This window comes from Sphaeramia orbicularis, chromosome 6, assembly GCF_902148855.1.
Source record: "Sphaeramia orbicularis chromosome 6, fSphaOr1.1, whole genome shotgun sequence".
NCBI classification, from domain to species: domain Eukaryota; kingdom Metazoa; phylum Chordata; class Actinopteri; order Kurtiformes; family Apogonidae; genus Sphaeramia; species Sphaeramia orbicularis.
The window spans coordinates 36,580,641-36,590,556 of NC_043962.1; the positions used below are offsets into that span (position 1 = coordinate 36,580,641).

General features: G+C 36.1%; 1 protein-coding gene across 1 annotated transcript in view; it reads right to left on the reverse strand.

Annotated features, from left to right (window-relative positions):
• Positions 1 to 1,521, reverse strand: part of LOC115421273 (RNA-binding Raly-like protein) — a 118,180-nt gene extending 116,659 nt beyond the window's left edge. Inside the window, exon 1 of the mRNA XM_030137077.1 lies at positions 1,390 to 1,521. Within this exon, the coding sequence (XP_029992937.1) occupies positions 1,390 to 1,426 (37 nt within the window). The 5' untranslated portion in view covers positions 1,427 to 1,521. The remainder of the gene's footprint in view (positions 1 to 1,389) is intronic.
• Between the last annotated feature and the right edge of the window lie 8,395 nt (positions 1,522 to 9,916).

Below are 9,916 nucleotides of genomic sequence, written 5' to 3' on the forward strand. Positions count from 1 at the left end.
TTGTCTTTACAGCCCACAAGACTCATCATGAACCAAAAATATTTTTACACTTCTCATAAGATCGCTAACATTGTTTTTAGCTGTGCATCTTCAATAAAGCATCTGTACTGTCTGACATATGCAACCAGCAGCTGCTCCAATACATGACAATATAGGCATATTTCCACTCACCAAAAAAAAAAAAAAAACAACAACAAAAAACAGTATACTGTATATGCACAAAATTTGCAGTAACAAAAAAAACTCTTGATAGCTTTAAAAATTGCTTGTAAAAAAAACCACACAGTTCAAATCTAACAGTTATTTAAAAGGTTTAGTTAGGTTTAGGCACAAAGACATCTTACATTAATAGGATTCAAAAAGGGTTGAGGAAATAAGACAGGGAAAAAGAAACAAAAATAAGCCATATGCTACTGATAACAAGGCAGAAACACTGGTCTATGTGATCATTTTTTTCACCATATTTATCCCTAACCACCTCCTTCTAAAGGACTGTCCCTATTCAATGACATCTCTAACTAATTATTGTCACTTTCTTTTCCTGCACTGATTCATATAAGCAGAAGACAAGGGTAAATATGGGTAATAATATTCTTTCTTTTGTTGCTTAGACTCACAGTTCAGTGAGCTGGTTCTAGATATAACGTTGCTGACTTTGTTTCCTCAGTGTAAGAAAAAAATAACTTCCCGCAGGTTGAATCGTACTAGGACTTTTAGAGACAACAGACACCAAAAAAACTACTACAAACCCACTTTAGGGAAGGAAACCCCATCTGTACATTTTATTTTGATCAAATTCTGTTTTAATTAAGGTGCTGGTAACATCTGACATGTGGCTTTTGACTTACGACGGGAGGTTTCACCCACTTCACTGGATTTGGAGTCAGATTTCTGGTCCATACTTATGTTAACCACTGTACAAATGTCTATGTTTGTCTAAAGAGCTAGTTCTGAAATGTACAAATATCGGATGGCCGGTCTGAGACATAAATCCTCACAAAGATAAAACACACAGCTCTACCAGCTTCACAGGGACTAAACAATTAACAGCAACATCCACTCATTTTCTCATGAATGAAATATTCCTCGCAGAACATAATCATCATACAGTCCAGCTGACAAGTCTATTTCTAAATCCAGGTGTCGTTTCATCACATCATCAAGTTTCTTTAGTGCAGCATCTTTAATGAGTGGACTCAGGACTGCACATGTGCATGCAAACCCACAGCCCTGCACTCACATACACACACACGCACGCACACACACACACACACATACACATCTGTACATCTTCAGAAGATTTACAGTCATGTTGCAACATCCTCCCGTCTCTTCAGTCTGTCATCTCCTAAAAATGCACTGACATTACTGCATATCTGTGTTACTCACGTCTGTCCTGGTGGCAGTCGCTCCTAAAATGGGTCATAATAAGAGAAGAGGAGGAGAGGAATGCAGCCTGATGTCTGAGAGGGAGTCTGACTGAATGTGAGGAGAGGGAGAGGTGACCGCTGTGTATGGCAGCGGGTCGTACCATGTAACTCTGCTGAGAGGGGTGGAGGAGGGAGAGGGAGGGGGAGAGGGAGGGGGCAGATCACCTCTCTGCGGGAAAGGGGGGGGGGGGGGGTGTATTATGCATGTGACATAAGGGGACAGAGAGGTGAAATCATTTACAGAGTGCATGTAAAGCAATACAAAAGAACAGAAGAGGAACTCATCTCATCTTATCCAGGGAACTATCCTGCAGCTCATTCACTTTTAATACCTCACACTGACTCATCTTTTGATTAGACTGAAGTTTCCAGGTCTGCGATGATGCACCTACCAATGATGCATTCAAGTGAAAAGCTGTGTTTTATAAAATATGAGTTTCAACATTTGTTTTTGTTTTTTTTTGTTTTTTTTTCAGACAACCCAAAGTTTGTCTGACGTCTGCAACCAGTAGCAGCTCCAACACATAACGTTATAGATATACAGGGTGGGGAAGCAAAATTTACAATGAACATTTAGTTGTTTTTTCTCAGCAGGCACTACGTCAATTCTTTTGAAACCAAACATATATTGATGTCATAATCATACCTAACACTATTATCCATACCTTTTCAGAAACTTTTGCCCATATGAGTAATCAGGAAAGCAAACGTCAAAGAGTGTGTGATTTGCTGAATGCACTTGTCACACCAAAGGAGATTTCAAAAATAGTTGGAGTGTCCATAAAGACTGTTTATAATGTAAAGAAGAGAATGACTATGAGCAAAACTATTACGAGAAAGTCTGGAAGATACTATTAAAGAAGAATGGGAGAAGTTGTCACCCGAATATTTGAGGAACACTTGCGCAAGTTTCAGGAAGCGTGTGAAGGCAGTTATTGAGAAAGAAGGAGGACACATAGAATAAAAACATTTTCTATTATGTAAATTTTCTTGTGGCAAATAAATTCTCATGACTTTCAATAAACTAATTGGTCATACACTGTCTTTCAATCCCTGCCTCAAAATATTGTAAATTTTGCTTCCCCACCCTGTATATCCACACACCAAAAAAACAAAAAACAATAATTTACAGTAAAATAATAACCTTGATAGCTATAAAATAAACTGAATAAAAAATGTCAAATGTGACGATGTCATGGGAAAGTTTTGGGTGGGTTTAGGCACAAAGACATCTTACTTTATTAGGGTTTGAAAAAGGTTTGGGGAAATAAGAAAGAGAAAAAGAAAGAAAAATAAGGCATATACTTTTGGTTGGTAACAGGACGCACTTCTACAAGTAATGCAACAAGCCTGTATGTGGAGGATGTGGTGGGTTATGTAGCTCTGTAGATAAAGCTGTGAGAAAGTCAAAGTGAGCTCTTCCCTCACCTTATCACTGAGTACCTGCTGCCTCCCAAAAACAAATTTGCGATGGAGGGGGGGGCATGTGCCAGACCTCAACACATAATTCTACAAGTAACGTGATGGACCTGTATGTGGAGGACATGATAAAGCTGTGAGAAAGTGAAAGTGAGCTCCCTTATCATTGACTATCTGCTGCCCCTCCCAGTTGAGAACAAGGTTATTATCACTAACGAAAAGTGACGAAATGACGAAAACTAGAATTGAAAAAACATTTTCGTTAACTGAAATAAATAAAAACTATAATTAGAAGAAAAAAATGATAACTAACTGAAACTGTATTGTGTGCTTGGAAAACTAACTAAAACTGGTAAAAAAATTACGGATAAATTTCCCTTTGTTTTCGTCTTTTGTCAGTGTCGGATTGATATGAAATCGATTATTTCGCTCTAGCAATTTTATCTAGCGGCACCATACGACACTTCACAGTCCGTCACTTGTGGTTTACAGTCGTCTTCTGGTCCCCACTCTACCTGGAAACATGGAGACATGGAGAAGAAGAGAACAGATATGACGAAACTAAAATTAACACTAAAACTAAACTAAAACTAAGCATTTACAAAAAAATGAAAACTAATAAAAACTAGCAAACCTGCTCTAAAAATGAATTAAAACGAACTGGATTAGAGGGGAAAAAAAAGTCAAAACTAAATAAAACTAAACTATAATGAAAAATCCAAAACTATTAGAACCTTGGTTGAGAACCACTGGTGCATGCCAAAGTTTTTGCACATACGGACGGACAGACAGACGAACTCATGTGGCAAGGGCTGAGGGTAACAAAGCAAGAAAAAAACGGCTCAACAGGAAGTGAATGTAAACAATATAACAGAATGAAAACAATAACAACAGCCCCTTTTACACAGCACTTCTATTCTGAGAATAATTCACCTTTATTCCGGAACGATGTCTGTGTAAATTAACTAGTGGGATCATTTGGTCCCACATCTGTCACAGCTCTGTAACACCTCTGGAGGCAGTAACAGAGCTGTGATAAAGGTGGAATCATGATTTTGGAATGCTATGTAAAAGGAACACTTCTCATTCTGCAACCAAGGTGTGACATTTTGATGACGTATTGCGTATACAACCACCACAAACTCTCAAAATCGCTTCTGTACACTAGAAAGATACTCTTTGAAGGTAAAGTCTCTGTACTTTCACATAATTTCAGTAAAACAACAGTGATTTCCCCTAGCGAGGTTGCCATAGCAAGTCGTAAAAGATGGCCGACAGAGGTAAATGCTTCTACGCACGTGCAACTCACATTGTCTGGAGAGGTTAGCAACACCGCTATGCTCTGGGTATTTCAGACACGCAAGTTATACATCACACTACGCGTCACCGCCCCTTTGATTCCAGAACACAGGTCCGCTGTGTAAAAGTTCAGCCTGTCTCACCTCTGTTACTCCTTTGGTTTGGCTGTGGAAATCAGTGAATGGTGAAAAAAAGGTGGGATCACCATCTCACCTTTTTTCCGGGATCTCTGTGTAAAAGTGGCTATTAGTGATGTAAAAAAAAAAAAAAAAAAAAAAAGAAAAAGGACAAAAACTATATAAAAGACATACAAGATAAAAACAATAACACACAATAAAGATGTTTCCATGGAGACAAAATACTGTTTATGTGGGTCTTGACCTCAAAAAGGGAATGAGTGCAACATTGTAATGATATGATGCTCAAGAGGCATTGAACTGAACAGAAGCTCAAGGTAAGTGATAAATAAAACTACAACTGAATATCAAACTAAGCATAAAAGAAAAAGGGGATCCAAAACATGTGGACATACACAACCATCTCTTATCCTAAATGCATAAGTTGAAATTATTTTAACACACCTGGTAAAACACAAATGTAAAAAATGGAAGGAGAGTGTGGAGGCTCACACTATGATGGAATAATCCATATTATTAATACAAGTTGACCTCTGAGTGAAAGTCAGACTCAAACTGATGTAAACTGAGACCCTGAGACTTCAAGAGTATTGCTGAAGTATAGATCAGTTTGAAAAAAAAAAAAAAAAAATCAAGAATTATAGACAGTTTGCTGCAACACTGTGAGTTTTTCACCATGTGATGCTTTACTGTGTTTCACAGTATAAACCTTGTCTGCTGAAACACCAGGGGACGTTTACTTACAATGGTTAAAGGTCTTACAGCGTTTGTAGAAATAGAATAACAGCAAAAGTGATGGATTTGCAGAGTTCTGTCATAACCTGTTGATTTGTTCCCTGTTCCAAATTTTGTTGCGCTGTAATGACAATAAAGGGATTCTATTCTATTCTATTCTACTCTATTCGATCTGATTTGATTTGATTCTGTTCTGTTCTTTTCTGTTTTATTTTATTTTATTTTGTTCTATTCTATTCTATTCTATTCTATTCTATTCTATTCAGTTTTCTGTCTTTACTTCTTTACTGTGCGCCTGTGTCATGTTTTTGACCATTGAATTAATTCTTAAGGTAGATGCAGGAAAAAGTGATGGGTTTTAGATCTACACTACTGTATAAAACTCTCTGGTCAGCATCAGCTTTGTTGGTTTAGTAAAGTTCCAATGACCACACATATGCATTTGTCAGTCTGTATTAAGATCCATTCTGGATACATGTGAAGTGTGTACAACAATACAAACAAAAGTTTCATGGAAAAAACAGCTTCTATAAACCAACGAGGTCATATTTAATGTAACCTCTCTTTGCACTTAACATGTCTTTAACCCTTTGGTTCACACAATATAAGATTTACTGCATTAATTTCTGGATATTTTATACCGGGTTTCATTCAACACGTCAGATGTTTCTGAGTGTTTGTGTTGCTTCTTGTCATGGGGTCAGAGGTCACACTAAATAGTGGCTTTAACCTTCAGAACTCATTTAGTTCAGTTTTTTGTGTTTCCTCTAAGGTCGCACATGCATACAGTAAATTTCTTGTCTATTTTTATTGCCCCTTTAGAAAAGAGAATGAAAAATAAATATGTATGATCATTTCAACCCTGCAAAAACAACAAACCTAGAGGTGGCCTGAGATTTTTGTACATTCACACAATATATGAAGGAGTCATGTATGCATTGCTGAATTATTATTAACCCATAAAGTCCCAAACAGCCACTGGTGACCAAGATCATCTACTGATCTAAACAGTTAAATACCTGTTGATCCACTAATCCTATCAATACATATACATAATTGGTGTGAAATGCAGTTTATCATCTTTATATTGTCATTAGATATGACCCATTTGGACGTTCAGAGGCTCTGTAGTTACCATGGAAACACTGTCACCTTCTACAGCATTGATTCACCAGTAAAACCCATGGAGTTGGATCAATGACAGTGGATGGACACACTTAGTTTATGTTCAGTTAATGATGTCTTTCAAAAAAAAAGTAACTTTTTCTTCAGTTTTCTGTTTCTGATATAATAACCCTCAACTTTAATCTGATCTTTTATGAACATTTACATGATCAGTAAATGAAATCTAGGAAAATACACTGAAAAAAAGTGCAAAATAAGGAGGATAATATTACAATCAATGGTGATAAATCAATCAATGAAGGTAAAATATAGAGGAAAAATTCATTTGGGAAGTGACATAAAAGTAGCACTGGGTCTTCATGGGTTAATGTACACAAAATAGCATGGAGGTTAAAAATTGAAGTAAGATCATCTTTGCAGTCTTTGATGAAAAACTTACCATTAGCCGCTATCAGCATCAAAAATGACATTTTTTACTATCAGGTTCAGTCTACGCTGTATCAGCCTGATCAAACAGATGTAGGGAGCAACAGTGGACACCATAATGAGTAATGTACTCCCATGTACTGTGTCTTAGTGGATGACAACAGGTGCTACTACAGACGCCTCACAACACAAAGTAAACAAATGCTATTTTTATGCTATTTCTTGAGATAATGAATTCATTGTTCCTTTATTTTGGACTATCAAACAGCTCAAATAATATACAAAGCTAAAAATAATCTATTACCAACAAATATACAGAAATTATTCAATATTCATGGGGATAATTTAAGGGGGGATTAACTTTAATTCTCGTTTAATATGCACGACCAGGGAAAGTTTTTGTGTTTCAGACAGTGGGGCGAGACTGTGGAATAGATTCAGTCGAGAGTTGAAGGAATGTCCGAGCATGAAACCGTTTAAAATGAGGTACAAAGACACAATCTTTCAGAGGTACAGAGATGAGGGAGGTGTGGGGTACCACTGGGTGTTATAAGAATGTACAAGTGAAGGTTATTATCGTTAACGAAAACTAACGAAATGACGAAAACTAGAATTGTAAAAACATTTTCGTTAACTGAAATAAATAAAAACTAAAATTAAAAGAAAAAAACGAAAACTAACTGAAACTGTATTGTGTGTTTGCAAAACTAACTAAAACATATAAAAATTCTGGATAAAATTCCCTTCATTTTCGTCTTTGTCAATGTCAGATTGATATATAATCGATTTGTTTCCTTCAAGCAATTTTAGCTGCTGGCACCATATGATATTTAACGGTCTGTCACTTCTTGTCACTTGTCGTTTAGTCGTCTTCTTGTTCCCACTCTACCTGGAAACATGGAGACTAAAGTTGGGAGAAAGCAGCAGAGTCCTGTATGGGATTTATTTGAATACGCCGGTGAAGACGATAAAAGATATAAAGAAACTAAAACTAAACTAAAACTAAGCATTTAGAAAATAATGAAAACTAATAAAAACTAGCAAACCTGCTCTAAAAACTAATTAAAACTAACTGAATTCGAGAAAAAAAAAAAGTCAAAACTAAATAAAACTAAACTATAATGAAAAATCCAAAACTATTATAACCTTGGTACAAGTATATGTGGTATGTGTGTATGTGTATATGTATATTTATGTGTATGTACCTATATATATGTGATCTTGTATTATGGGTATATGTAAATTATATTTATATTTCTTCAAAAAAAATATAAAGTCAGAAACAAAATTATTTAACAATAAGTATCAGGCATTAGAGTATAGATATATTTAGACTAGGAAGCTTAGTATTGTTATTAATTATTTAAGGAGAAGTGGAGTTTATAAGTTATACTTCTTCTCACTTATTTTTGAATATGTATTTTATGTGTTATGTTTAAATGTTTTGTCTGTTTATTTTCTTTTTTTTTTTTTACATTCATATTCAAAACAATACTTCAATCAACTAAGAAGCCTCTTTCTTGTGATAATGTGTTATATCAAAGAAAATAATAAAGAAAACAATAGGCTGATTTTCTTTTTTTATAGATTTCACATCAGTAGATAAAATAGAGCTGCAGTCAGGTCTTTCTCCATAAATGACAGGGACTGATGTGAATGTTATCGCTCACACAAAGAGACAATGTCATTTCTGCGTCTGTTAGACCTTGAGTGAAGTGAAGTCTGATACATTGATCAATAATAATAGTACTCCTACAGCTGACGTTTTCATCTTATACCAGTTAAACTTGTCAAGATGCCATCTAGACATGCTGCAAAGACACGTCTGGTCTCTGATAAGCAGTATGCATGAGAGGAAACAGCCTTTTGTTTTAATGATATAATGAAATAAATTAACTCATCACAAGAAACAAATTTTGTTATCTGAGATGACAGCATAATAAAAATTATTTCAAGCACAGCCCTTCTTGCCATCCATATTTATGAGAACCTTTTTAAATATTTTCCACTTTAATATAACAGGCTTTGAGTCAGGAGCCATTTCAGAGGTGGTTGTTTCACTTTTGGGCTCAGATTTGTGAATATGGAAACTAACCGTTCATCTCTTCTAGCAGGCTGTTTAGATCCGTTGATAAAAGCCAATTTTAAGTTTAATCAGCATTTAACTTGACCCCAGTCTGAGGGAGGAAAGACACCGCTGGCCTGACCAAACAGCCGTCAGCCATCTAACTCTGTTTTAATTACAAAATCCATTAAATGATTTCATTTTAATTAAAGCTGTCCTATCTAATTAAGATATGATGATGAGGAGCGCCAGGGCCTCTCCTGGGCTTCTTTATTTATCTTGGAGTTAACCTCCTTCAGCAGCCAGTGAAAAGCTTCCCAGCATGCATTTCAATGAGGGTTTATCCATCAGACCACAGGGTCAGAACAACACACACACAGCTGCTGTGTATCCATTTGCATGTATTTTATTATACTCTATTATTCAGACACTGTGTCAAAATTACCACTTTCATTGTGTTTATATCTTTGGTGTCATTATACAGTATTAAACACATTTTCAATTTCTTCCCCTCTATATTCCCTATTATTATTTTTGTCTTTTCTCATTTACTGTTTGGCTTTGAAATGGTCTCTTTTAAACACAATCACATTCATCAGAACTTACAGTCATTGCAGCACATTCTGTATTTTTCTGCTCAATAAAATAAAACCATTTACAGTATTTTCTAGTAAATCGTTGATTACAATTGATTCCAATCTAATAACGTTGAAATAGTGCGAATGATGAAGTGTCAACACTGACAGACCAAATGATCATCACTAAGCCATGTTCCTGTTGTCAAGGGACTTGAACCATCAACCCCGTTGCCATGGCAACACTCTACCGCGTGGCACGGATGTATTGTGCTTTTCTTCCTTTTTACCGACACAAAGCAAAGACTTACAGTTTAGTTTAATCCGTTGTTTCCCCCAATTTAGAGTTCGAGACTCAAAATGGGCTGCAGAGCTGTTTTTAATGAAGTATCTGAATACAGGGGTTGGACAAAATAATGGAAACACCTTCTATGATGCCACAATGTTAGGTGTTTCCATTATTTTGTCCAACCCCTGTATACTCACCGGCCACTTTATTAGGCACACCTTGCAAGCACCAGGTGTACCTAATAAAGTGGCCAGTGAGTGTATATGCTGCTGTTGTCGACCATTTGCGTCAAGATTCGACATGTTACGTGTTCAGAGAAGCTCTTCTGCATATTTCAGGTTTAAGCAGTGGTTATTTGAGTTACTGTTGTCTGTCTATCAGCTCAGCACCTCTGGCATCACAAGGAATATCTGCTC